Source organism: Pundamilia nyererei, unplaced genomic scaffold (assembly GCF_000239375.1).
Source record: "Pundamilia nyererei isolate P.nyererei 1_Seehausen unplaced genomic scaffold, PunNye1.0 scaffold00045, whole genome shotgun sequence".
In the NCBI taxonomy this organism is placed as follows: domain Eukaryota; kingdom Metazoa; phylum Chordata; class Actinopteri; order Cichliformes; family Cichlidae; genus Pundamilia; species Pundamilia nyererei.
Window position 1 is genome coordinate 1,000,339 of NW_005187446.1, and position 13,490 is coordinate 1,013,828.

The 13,490-nt window shown below is 41.3% G+C and overlaps 1 protein-coding gene across 1 annotated transcript; it reads left to right on the plus strand.

Moving 5' to 3' along the window:
* The first annotated feature begins 188 nt into the window (after nucleotides 1–188).
* p3h3 (prolyl 3-hydroxylase 3) lies at nucleotides 189–10,345 on the plus strand. Its single transcript, XM_005731883.2, has 16 exons — nucleotides 189–728; nucleotides 2,055–2,239; nucleotides 2,468–2,626; nucleotides 4,000–4,192; nucleotides 4,275–4,406; nucleotides 4,511–4,653; nucleotides 4,865–4,954; nucleotides 5,046–5,098; nucleotides 5,187–5,266; nucleotides 6,140–6,267; nucleotides 6,341–6,436; nucleotides 6,521–6,671; nucleotides 6,813–6,930; nucleotides 8,873–8,948; nucleotides 9,037–9,177; nucleotides 9,964–10,345. The coding sequence occupies exons 1-16, from the start codon at nucleotides 434–436 to the stop codon at nucleotides 10,129–10,131; spliced, it is 2,208 nt and encodes a 735-aa protein (XP_005731940.1). The 5' UTR covers nucleotides 189–433; the 3' UTR covers nucleotides 10,132–10,345.
* Nucleotides 10,346–13,490: the final 3,145 nt, after the last annotated feature.

Sequence of the window (13,490 nt, forward strand, 5' to 3'; positions counted from 1 at the left end):
AATGTGAATGTGCGTTAGTGCTTTATTAATTATAAGAAATGATTACTTTCTTCAAAATACAACCAACAACTATTAGTTTCACTTCAAACTACCAAAGTTGTTTTACATCTGTATTTACGGTAACGTCGGTTGCGTACTTCGGGTTCCTCTCGGGTGAGGTACAAATACTGTAGCTTCAGACATAACAAGTTCAATCAAGTCAAAACTCATCAATACCGCAAATCCAATTTGACAAACTCAAGCAAACCCAACGGGAGTCGTTAATAAACGCGCAGTGTTGTATTACATGTATTAAATTCATTAAAAAGTACATCAAAATTCAAAAAAAGCCCCCACTTTCTTAACAGGGAGGAAACTTTGTGGGTAGCTCTCCCCTTGGAGTCCCTCCTCTGCTCCCACCTTCGCCTCCTCTGCTGGGATTGCCTGTCGGACCATGGCGCTTCAATCGGGACGTTTGGCTGTATACGTGGCGTTTAATTGTGTTATTCTCGCACTGTTTAGTTTTACCTCAACGGCTTGGGCAGGAGGCAGCACCAAAGTTATGTCACTTCTGCAGCCGTATGATTTTCTGTATTACAGCGGGGTCCGCGCATATTTTAGTGGGGAGTGGGGCAAAGCTGCAGAGCTGCTGGAGAAATCCATCGTGACCAGGGAATCACTGTTCGGGGTCCGCAGGCAGTGTTATGACGACTGTATGGCAGCAGGGACAGAGGCTCTGAAGAAACTGGGTAAGCTGGGCGGTAATATAAATTATATCAGATCAATTACTGGTAATATGATGATCTGTCTGAACAATGCGCCTGAATGGTGCTGTAGAAGCTCATTAACAGTCAGTAACATGCTAATTACATTAAACTGCATTAATAAATTAGCTATATAACACTGGTGTAGACCAGTTTTGTCCCTGCTGACTAATATTGGCATATCAGCAAAAAAATTGGCCAATAAAGATAATCTGTGACACAGTTTTGGGCGACTTGGATGTTTCAAAACTGTGTAGAGTTAAAGCTAATTTGCTTCAATGGAACAAAAAAACACAGACTAAGTGTCGGTGTCTGAATCAGCTGTCAGCCAGTCTTTGTATTTTATACCCTGTGGTATTAATGTCATCAGTGCATCATGCAACATATTAGAACAGATTTTGTGAAATTCAATTATTCTTTTAGCTTCTCACAACTGACATAATTACACTTGCTAGATCACAAACACACCCTCAGGGATGAACCTGAAGGGCTATGTCAGGAGGGGCATCTGCTGTGAGAAATAAGGGAGCAGTCACTAGTACCTTCTTCCATACAACCTGCTGAATGTTTTCAAACCTGCCAACTTTAAGGAAAGGCCAGAAACGACTGACCTACTCAGTGAATATGTAAAGTAGAGCATTCATGGATTCATGCAGACGAAATAGTGATGTGTACCTATGCTCTGAAGAGAAGAGGAGTAGAGGTAGTAAAGGTAGATGAGTTTAAATACCTGGGGTATCCAAAGCGACAAACAGTACACAAGGGAGAGGTGAAGAAGGGAATGCAGGCAGGGTGGAGTGGGTGGAGACGAGTTAGAGAGGCATGGTTGAGATGGTTTGGACATACGCACAGGCGACATAGTGGCTATATATATTGGCGGCAGCTGCAAGGTAAGAAAAAAAGAGGAAGGCCACAGCAGAGGTTCATTGTGGTGAAGGAGGCCATGCAGATGGTGGATAATAGGGAAAGAGTGAGATGGAGGCAGGGGATTCATTGTGGTCAGCCCTAAAGGGAACGGCTAAAAGAAGAAAAAGATTGGACCTATCATGTAGCCAGACAGATAGCTTTGAGTCTGTGTTAATTACTAGTTGGAAACTAGATTTTATGAAGTTACTGGCAGCTTCACTCTCACTTCTCGGTGTCTAAATGCGTAGCTAAAGAACAATGTGACCTCAAGAGCTCAAAGAATGTGTGAGATAAGCTTTTTTGTGTTTTGTTGTGGATTGATTGCAGTTCTAGAACTCAAAATTTATAAAATATAGGCCACAGGCTGGGACATTATCATTTTTTCAATGGTGTGTGTGTTGTTAGACTCTGAACACGGGACTATGTGGGACCTCTGGGCCCTGGACTGGGTGCAGCAAAAAGCTGAGTGTTTGAGGTTCTGCATTGGACGCTCTGTCACACATGTTGGACAGCTTCCTGTTTCTGCTGATATAGAATACGAGTTTGGCACTCGCAACCCTTATAACTTTCTGCAAGTCACCTACTACAAGGTAAGCCATTCTTTACACAGCCGTAAGGAGCTGCTGCATAATAAAGCTCCTAAATTGTCATTACTTCTACCAGTACTGTGCTCCAAATTGTCATTTAGAGGAAAGCACCTGTCAGTATTGTCTGCAGCCATAATTATAGTTCAGCTCACAGCTGCATAAATAATCACAGCAACACCCTTATTGGTCTGTAACAAACTTCATTCAGTCTCTCATTTTCCTCCACATCAGCTGGAAAAGTTGCAGAGGGCGGCATCAGCAGCTCACACCTACTTCGTGGCCAACCCCTCTCACCTGGAGATGAGAAACAACATCGAGAAGTACAGACGGATGGAAAGCGTGACCGAGGAAGATTTTCAGGACAGAGAGAGTCACAATGAGAAACACTGGGTGAGGAGGGAAGAGTAATGGGGCATACAGTGTAAGTGGGAAGAAACTGGGTTGCACTGCTTAGAAAAATCAGTCAAATCTGAATAAATTTACTGTCTGACCCATTCAGAATCAGCTGATTCTTCAGCATTTTGGAGCCCTCATACCTTCATAAGCACAGAGGAGAGACACATGACATTTCTATGTCTTAAAAAGACATTTAAAAAAACTGAAGGCTGTCTTACATCCACTCTAAATGTTGCAATTTAAAGCAAAAATGTTGTGATTACCTTAAAAAATTATCTTAATTAAACAGAAATTCTAAAAAGCTGCTTCATTGTCATAAAATCTGTAGGCGAAGATAAAGAACACTTATCTAAAGAGGCTTAATGGTTAGGTTAACAGTGTTTGTCAGCACTAGTCAAACATATTGCCTTACCTGCAACCTTCTTTCACAGTCGCTAGTGTTGCTATTGTCCAACTATAAGCAGATAGCACGAAAGACCAAACTACTTATCTTTTTGAAGCACTTTAAGTCCTCTGGAATGAACCAATAGTTCTCAGTTTTAGTTTCTAAAAAGCATAAAAGCTTTGATTCACTAGTTAAGCAGTGGAAGAGTTTTTGCCCTTGCTAACTAGTTAATGATAGCCGATATGCAGACAGGTTTAAAGGCTTTGAACAAACATATCAGACTTTTCTTTAACTGATTGATCCTAACTAAGCCATAGCTAGTCCTCTAATAGTCCTCACTCTGATGTAAGTTCACAACTCAACTGCTAATGAAGTGCGTTCAAACAGAATGATTTTAGAGACGTCACTGTGGAGAGTCAGACGTGGCCTGAGGGACTCAATTTCTCTGTCTCACTCTCACCTTCACTTGTCTGTTTTCTAGCCGTGCAATCCAGATGTGAGGTGTCTGCCTCTGCCTCTCATTTTCACTATTCAGCCACACGTGTTATATCACGATTAGGCATAAATGCTGCCTGTAATGACATGCACATATCTCAAAAGTAAAAATGTACTTCATCATCAAACGCTAGCCTTTAGCTTTGGGTAACACTTTACAATAAGGATTGTAATAATCAGTGTGTAAACCACCTATAATTCAATAGCATCTCATCGTTATTGATAAGTGTGTGTTTTATAAACGGTTAATCTTTTTCTCCTCAAGTAAATGTTTGTTAATGCTGCTGTAAGGATTACTTAGAGGAGCACTGAGAATACTTTTGCACAGCAAATCTAAAATAGTTATATTTAAAAGTGTTATATTTCTTAAACACTATGATACAAAACAATACACAACTCATTAGGTTTTGTTTTTTTTAATTAGCAAGCAAATGGTGACTGTGTTATTTCACTGTGTTAATCTCTGTCTCTGTGTCACTGACTTCAGGTCCTGTATGATGCTGCACTGCAGCTCGAGGCTAACTCTGAATGGAAGCAAGCAGCAGAGAAATGGAAAGCTTGTGTGAATGAAACCCTGCGGCAGACAGAGGAGTGCAGGGTGCAGTGTGAAGTCGCTTCCCAACGGCTGCCTGAGGACAGGGGAGTTGACAGCGTTGACGGCGTGTTTGAAAAGGCAGCAGGTAAGAAGCAGGCAGAAGTTTTGAGCCAGACAGAAAGAGAACAGAAAGAGCCAAATGTCACCAGTTTTTGTTTTCTGTCCAGCCCTGTCCCTCTCCCTGCTCTCATGCCGACAGTCATGCGTGACTCAAGTGGCCACACGACCTGGAAGGATTTCTGCTCAGGAGGACTTCCTGCCAACACAGCTTGAGCATCTGCACATCGCACAGTTTAAAGGTCTGATTTTTTAGGTCAATGTGAAGGTCACACACGTGATTTTATTATTCATCTTAAGACTGATGCACTACTTTGCATTACTTTGCATCCTCAATTCCCGGCAGCTGGTGACATAAACGGGGCGTTGCAGATGCTTCGCTCTCTCCTGCTGTTTTACCCCTCTGACAAGGACTCCTTAGACAACCTGCAGCTCTACCATGAGACACTAGGGGGAGACACAGAGTCACAGAGCACACAGCCTGCTCAGGTACCATTCAAACCATTCAAGGTTCATTATATTAAAATGACCACAGTGGTGTAAAAACGTAAAAAGTCATAAATCCAATAAAGTAATCCAAGTAATTTAAATGAGAAATAAATTTTTTCTCTTCTCTTGTTCAGTTATTTCAAGCATTAAGTTTCAAATTCATCTTTAAAGTCATGTTTAAGCACAGATTTGTGTGTTTTTTGTCACACAGCAGATTGTCAGATACATCAACCACTCCTTGCAGGAGAAGAAGCTGTTGTATTTTGGTATGGAGAACCTCGACTTCACTTTCACAGATCCAGTAAGTACTGATGCCAAATGTGCAGTGCAGTGACAAGAGAGTCAGCTATAAAGCATTTCTTTGCTGAGATTCTTCATCACCCTCTGTGCAGGATCTTTGGACTCCAGAAGAAGTTGTACCTGAATCATTGAGGGAGATCTGGAGGTAAAAAAGAAATCAAAGGTGAATCTGTCACTAGTGGAAACTAATGAAACAGAAAACTCCATCTGTATCTTTTGTGTTTTACTGTTAGAGCTGAAAAAGAGAAAATAAATGAGAAAATGAAAGTGGGCGAGCAGCAAGAGGAAGTGGATGACAGTGGGTTTTTTGCAGGTGAGAGACTGTATTTTCCCTATGCTATGTGTCTTCAGCCTTTTCTACCTAGGGCATCATGGGAGGAGCTCTTCATCACCTTAATTACACTTCAGCTAGCTTAAAACAAGGAAACACGAGTGTATCCATGACAGATATGCCTGTTTATCTGGCATGTAACCATTAACATCCATCTATCCATTAACAAGTGAAATAATGAACAACATCCACACGTACCTACAGGCTTTGTAGGGTTGTGAGTAAGGATAAACAGATTATAACAGCTCACACATCTTATGTATGTGAAAATAGAGGATCATTTAAATGTAGTGTGTCACTGTTTCTTGGCATCTCTGTTAAAGATGACACACTAGAAGACATTCTACTCTTTATATTACACTGCTTAGACTTTTCTAAAATATAAAACAGGGAAGGAGTCACTTATAGTCAAGTGGAGATTAACCTGTCTGCTGCTATGGCCATCAGGGAAAGTCACCAAAAAGTCACAAGCTTTGTGGGTTTTGTTGAATATTGTGGAAACTATTACAAAGAAATTGAAGCGGCAGTTTATACCGAGAAACAGAGTTTTGTCTTATTTGCTTGAATAATTTATCAGTTTCACACAGAGGAAAACGAGGCGTGAAGTGACACAGTTTCTATGGATCTACTGAAACCTGAAGACCAAACAGACCAGCACCTGAAATAAAAGTAAAATCAAAAAGAATACATTCAGTTTGTTGGGATCTGGTCGCCCCATTACACACTGTTGCTATAGAAGCAAAGATTTTCCATTTGGCTGCTTCTGCGACTTCATATCACCAAAAACACAGTCGTATCACCATCTTCTGGTGACCCACTTACTGTCTTATACTTTCTTATTTGTCCTCTCTGCAGGAGGTCCGGTGCCTCGGGTGGGCGTGACTATCACAATGGACGACGAGATGCTGAATGGCACCAATCGAGTCGTCCTGGATGGAGTCATGACGGAGAAGGAGTGTGACAGAATACTGCAGTTAGCATCAGTAAGTTCAATCAGTTTTTTTAACGCATGCATGTGAAAACCCCTAACTTACACATTTACATGGTCTCTCATAGGTGGCAGGATCTCTTGGAGATGGTTATCGAGGACGGCGGTCTCCACACACTCCTCATGAGACGTTTGAAGGTCTGACTGTCCTCAGGGCGGTGAAGGTGGGTGGAAATGATGTAACTGAAGCAGGTCTATGAGATGCTCTCAGCAGCATCTCGTGACCCTCACTGCTGCTTCTTCCTCAGTTGGCTCAGGAAGGCCTGGTGAACCAATCAGATGCCAAGCTGTTACATGAGCTGGGTGAGAGAGTGAGAACCGTGCTGCACTCCTACTTCAGGAGCCCCTCAGGACTTTTCATCACTTTCACACACCTGGTCTGTCGCACTGCTGTCACAGGTAAAACCAACAGTACTCAATACTAGGATAATTGGAACAGGTTCTCTAATGTGTAACCAAATCATCCACTCTATTCTTACTTCATTACTTAAAGTTAAATGTGTTATTTTGTTCTTGTTCTGTTTTTTCTTTTTAAATCAGAGGATCAGAAGGGCAGGCTGGACCTCTCTCACCCCGTCCACGTTGACAACTGTCTCCTCGAGCCGGAAACCAAGCAGTGTTGGAAGGAACCACCAGCTTTCACACACAGAGACCTCAGGTACTGAAAAAACATCTCTTCGTGGATTAATAATAAATTTGGGCTCACACTTTCTCCATAAATAATTTTAGAAGATGTTCTCAAGCCATTTTATTCCAGCAAATATCCACGAACAGAATGTTTTAATACGCCTTTACTGGTAAAATGTCACTTAGATATCATCAGCTTATAACAGTGAGAGAATGGTACATGTCATCGTTGCCAGAACAAAGCTGTCACAAACTGAACAAAGAACTCTGTGATCCAGAGACTTGTGTCTGCTCAGAATAGTTTTCTGAGAAACACCTTTAGCTGCTTGAGGAATGTGACATTTTCAAACCATTATATAGAAGATGTGAACATCGACGTTGTTTCTCCATTTCACAGCCATAAGCTACATTTGGGAGTGTTACAATATGACTGTATTAGAAAATGAAATCAACTTTTTGAAGCTCTCCTTAGCAAATAATCAAAGGAAAGCTAAAACATAGCATGCTTGTATCTGCAACTAATTTTGCTGTTTAAACAATGATGTATCCCGAGATACTGGTGCTCAAAAACTGATTACAGAAAAACATCTTGCTGTGTCTGAAGAGGACAGGTGGGAACATTTCTTAGATGTTGCTGATTTTATAGGGAATTACCTAAAAAGCATTAGTTTGCACTGCAAGTCTTAAACAGTGTTTCAGGGGAACAATTGTGGCAAATATCAAAACAACCAGAGCACCTGTCGTCACTGATAAATAGATTTGTTCTGTCGTTATGGGGAAATAATGACACCTTAGAGCTACGTGAACCGATGGAGGTGGAGGGAGAGCAGAGAAAACACTGCTCTACAACACAATTACTCCATAAATAAATGCAACTGAAAACTGAACGTGACACTTAAAGTTGGTGTTTTTAGTTTTTATTATATGCCAACAGGTCAGTCTAAGGAAAAAAACGTTAATAATTGGAGACTGAAATGGCTTAGTTACATTTTGAGCTGAATTTTTGGCAAAAAAAAGACCCAAATGGTTGTAGGTGGTAGTGTTTCAATGTTTCTGCTTTGACCAAAGGAAGGAAATATGTAATTGTTGCAAGTTCTGTTTGTCTGTCTGTTTGTTAGCACTTTAGTGTCCACGGTTTTCAAGATATCATTTTCAGATTTTATGAGATGGTTATGAGGTGGATGGAGGTGGGCTGTCTGAGTGCTCCTGTTATGAAATGTAACTGTCAGTTTTAAAATTCTGTGACATTATTGAATTGAATTTTAGTCAGTGGCAAATCACAACAACCGTCACCTCAAGATGCTTTATATTGAAAGTTAAAGATCCTACAACAAAACAGAGAAACAACAACAAGATGACCCCCTAGGAGCAAGCACTTGGTGACAGTAGGAAGGAAAAACTCCCTTTTAACAGGAAGAAACCTTCAGAAGAACCAGCCTGTTACAGATTAATTGTTTCTATTTCACATTTTAAAACTTTAACCCTGGATTTGACCTTCCTTGTGGCAGGAAATCTGCAGTGCTGCAAAGTAAAGTTACATTTCTTTTTATTTCAGGGGTAATGAATTTATTTAATTTTTTTGGACAATTTTCTTATCTAAATGTTATATTATTTTTGCATGATTGATTAAACTGACATTTCTCCATGGCACAGAATCTCACCTAGACGCAACATCTTCACCTGCCTGTTTCTTCATCGTATAGTAAACGATGAAGAAATATTAAGTGGCCAATAAATGGATGAAGACATGAGAAGTTTTAGTGAGAAATTAAAACGGTCCACATAGGTGTGAAATTTAAAAATAAATAAATGGGATTAAAATGTAAAGTGGAATTAGCAGGACTACATAACAGTGTAATAACAAACTGTAATAATCAAATGACTGTGTGTGCATTTATGCTCAGATTTCAGCCTAATTCTTACACAGCAGGTTACTTTTACGACTGAATGACAAACATCTCTCTGTCTCACAGCGCCATCCTCTACCTGAATGACGACTTTGATGGCGGAGAGTTGTTCTTCACTAACAGAGATGCCAAGACAGTAACGGTAAGTCATTCTAATCTTTTTATTACTATTTTAAGTCTTTAATTAATATATTTGTTGGAGCTGGTAAACTTGTCTTCTGTGCCTTCAGGCTCGAGTGAAACCCAGCTGTGGTCGACTGGTGGGCTTCTCCTCGGGTCCGGTAAATCCTCACGGTGTTACCGCGGTGACCAGAGGCCGGCGGTGCGCCCTGGCCCTCTGGTTCACAAAGGAGAAGCTCTACAGGGACAGGGTGAGCTTTATGACAGCACAGAGCTGCCATGACCTCCTTCTCCTCCTCCTCAGGTCTGGCCGGTCACCTGCAGGCGTGTGGTTGATGATGTCATGATACCGGTGTTGGATAACATGAGCAGCTGGGGCACAATGCAAATCTTGTGGCTGTTTGCATGTTTTCCTATTTACTGTGCCTGGTCTGTGGTGATGCCATGACATTGTCTTTTAGGTTTATCATAAATGCAATCATTTTTCATGCCCCTGACAATTTATAAACCAAAACATGTTTAGTTCTTTTAATAAGCTGTGATTTTCTGCAGCGAGGGAGTGCATCCTCATCAGTGATAATAACAGAGATGTAAGGAGCTGCGCTGAAGAGTTGCCGTCGAGCCAAAGAGACTATCGAAACGACTCAGTTTACATAACTTTTAGCATCACGTAGATAAAAGAAAATCTAAATTTACATGTAGAAACACACTTTGCTTAGATGAACAGGGGGTTTTCAGCTCCAGCCTTACATTATCTGCTTGGCTACATTTTCATTAAAGTTTTGGTTATGCAAGCAAAGTTTCATTAACTTAGTTTATCCCGCATTGGTCATTGTTTGCCCTGTGGGCTCGTGTTGAGCAAATGAAGCTCACTCTAACAGAGGAGAATCTCTTTTACAGAAAAAATGTCCTGAAAGTGCAAGAAGAGAAGTTGAAATCATTCCAACAAAGATGAATGTTCCTCCCAAACTTTAGTTTTATGTCACTGTGACTGCAGGAAGTCAATATTTGAGCTGCATTTTGGATCTCTCCCTCAGGAGCGAGAGGAGGCAGAGGCCGTGTGGGCTGCAGATGGACACAGTGTGGTGAAAACGGACGAGGAGAAGGAGGGAGGTGCCACCTCTAGCCGTAACGCTCGGAGCCAAGTGACAAAGGAGAAGAAGCGAGAGAGACGCAGGGTGACGGGGGGCAAGGATGAGCTGTGAGGGCCAGAATGAGCCCACACTCCATCATTTACCCACACGTTCACCCTCTTCATGTTGCTGCCTGGTGGTGTACAGTTCGCATCTGTGTATATACTGTATTTATACTGTATATGATGAGGGTATATGAGAGAAATAATGTCCTGTCGTCCCTCTAATGTCAATCACTGCCCTAAAAACCAAAGAGAATAAAAAAAGTCGTAAATGTGACTCTGTACAGGTGTATCGTGGGTATTGTATGCCAAATGCATGCAAGTGCTGAACAGAGAGCGCATTAGATGATGTGAAAACAGGTCTGTGTAATCTATTAGGTGATTACTGCACACCCTCTTTAACACCCTGCTGATAAAAACAATTAAAAATAAACAAAAAGAAGGTTAAAGTTTATTTAGTCTGTTAGACAAAGATAGGATGATAAGATAGGAACCACACAGCAGCAGGAACCTGTGAACACAGTGACGCTGTCCAGAAACTATCGTTTGAGGCAGTAAAAGAGGGAGAAAAGGACCAGAGACAGACAGCGAGAGGTGTGGAGGGAGGGGGAAAAAAAGATAGAAATAGAGAGATTACTGTTAATCCCTCATAAATGAGTGCATTTGTTTATGAAGCTTAAAAACATCTCCCATTTAGAATATGGAATACTAATCCGGGAGAGATGATTTAATCATTCACATCCAGCGCAGTGACACTCGACCACCTTCTCCCATCTTATCCTCCCCATTACAACCAGAGCCTCCACTCAGCCCCCCTCCTCTGCTTTCATCTTGTGCATTAGGTGCCGACTTAAGTACCATTCATGGCCCATATTAACACTCTTACTCCCCCCTGTGTTATAATCCCCTGCTGCTGGAATTGGGTCGGTGGGCCCTTTTTAATGCAGCCTTGGGTTTAACCTCTTCCCTCCCTCTCACATTGAGACCACGTAGCGCCCAAAACACCTCCGCATTAATCTTCACTTAAGTAGTAGTTAGTCACTAAAAAGCATTTTATGCATAATGCATTTTAAAGCATTTTAAAGGCACATTAAAGATCACAGCTGTCTAATGATACCTGCGTATACAAACGAGAAATTTACACATCAAATTTCTATGTTTTTACATGAGCAGCAGAAATTATGTAAGGCTCAGCCGCATAGTTATAAAACTGGTGTTATTATAATTAAGTGCTGTGTGTAGTGAGTAGCAGACAGGATACTCATCTCCTATATCACATTTCCTACTATTTGTGATTATGACCCTAACCTCCTATTGGTTGCCTGATGATGATGTCTGGCCTTGGTGCCTTACGTAATTTTGAAGAGTAGAGTAAACAGAAATAATAAGATTCCAGTTTTTATTTTACATTCCTGTTTATAGGGGTAGCCTGTATCAAAAGTTAAAAGAACAGCAGCAGAGATGCAACATTTCAACACACCAACTGCTTACATACAGTTAAAACAAGAAACTGTACTCTGTTTACAGCAGCTTACTGTTACTGTTGAACCCTTCAGGGTAGGTGCACCATCAGACACAGTCTAAGGTGAAAAGTCTTCGCAGTCATTTGAGTTTGCTTGGAAAGTGGAAGGAGATTTTTTCTCCTCGACTCCCCTGCAGACGGCTCAGAAAATCAACTTTGAGTTGAACCCAGAACCTTGTTGCTGTGAGACGACCTCGTCTGCTAATCTCTGCATCAAAACACTGCCAGTTTACACACGAATACTGAAAGAAACTTGTCAGAAAAACGAATGCTCGTCATTTTAATGTAAACAGTAAAACCTTGAAATATCAGTCAAATTATACCCACACCTGATTGACAGATGTTTTTGTCTAAGCACAAACCGCCTGCTGAGAGTGCACAGATATTGCTTGGGAACATATGCAAGGTGAATATACACCCACTCACTTGCTATTTCATTTTCAAGTTCATCTTGCTAGTATCGGGTTGGATCCTCTTTCACCTTTAGAGCCGTCTTAATGCTTCACGGCACAGATTCAACAAGATGCTGAAAACATTCCTCAGATATTTTTCACCATATTCACATAATAGCATCACACGATTGCTACAGATTTGTTAGCTGCAAATCCATGATGCAAATCTCCTGTTCCACCACATCCCAAAGGTGCTCTATGGGACTGAGATCTGGTGATTGTGGAGGCTATTTGAGTACAAGTGAACTCATTGTCAAGAAACCAGTTTGTGATGATTTGAGCAAAATGGCACATTATAAACATTATAAAGGGAAGGATATGGTCAGGAACAGTTCACAGGTTGGCTGTGGTGTTTCAGTGATCCACACCTGGTAATAAAGTCCCCCCCCCCACACACACACACACACACTGTTACACCACCAGCAGCCTGAGCAGCTGTTACAAGGCAGAATGAAACAATGCTTTCGTGTTGTGTCAAATTTTGACCCCACCACTCAAACACCACAGCAGAAATTGGGACTCATCAAACCAAGCAATGCTTTTTTAATTTCCCGTTGTCTAATTTTGGTGATCCTATGTGAATTGTAGTCTCGGTTTTCTGTTCCTAGCCAGCAGAAGTGACTGATGATCTACTTTGTAGCACCAACAACTATGCCGTGCTCAAAGTCATTTAAATCAGCTTTCTGCTCCATTTTGATACTGGGTTTGAACTTCAGTAAGGGTCGTCTAGACCATAATGAGTTATATAAACATCAACAGTCTAACAACATGTTTGTGTCTGACACATTTGTCATTTAATCCACTCACTCCTCCCACAGATCAAATGTTCAGAGATCTCTTTCAGCGTGTGCAAAGTAAACAAAACAAACTCTCCTCTTCTTGTTTTTATTGTGCTGTGCAGGGACCGAGTGCAGTGAAATTTTCATCTCACTCGGGGAGGGATGCTCACCTTTTCTGCTTTCAGTTCAGTCAGTTTAACATCAGTAGTAAATGTAATAAAATCATAGAAGATTATAAGACTTTACAAACCACTTTGAGAGTTTTCCTTGTAGTAGAGCGCGGCATTGTTAGTCTTTAAATAGTAACCCATAATCGGACACTCTTTCTGTCTTTATCCCGCCCTGTTTCTGTGCCTCTGCTAACAAATCCCTTGTTTTGCTCTTTGTTTTTTCTCTCTGTTTCACTCGCCGTTTCACAGCCTGTGCTTCCCTGACTCCATTTCTCCAAATCAAGGGTCAGCACCACTGCCGTTACCACAATCCAGCGAGCAAAGGTCAACGCTTTTAAACTGCAGAGCTCAATTTAGTCACGCTGAATCACAGAATGAAGCCAGGAAGCACACAGCAAAGGCTTTTCTGCTCCAAACACAGATATGTTCACAAATGTGCAAACAAGGGATTCGTATTGTCTGATGGCGTTCAACTGTCCGAATCCGTGTCAACAAGGGTTTGCCTG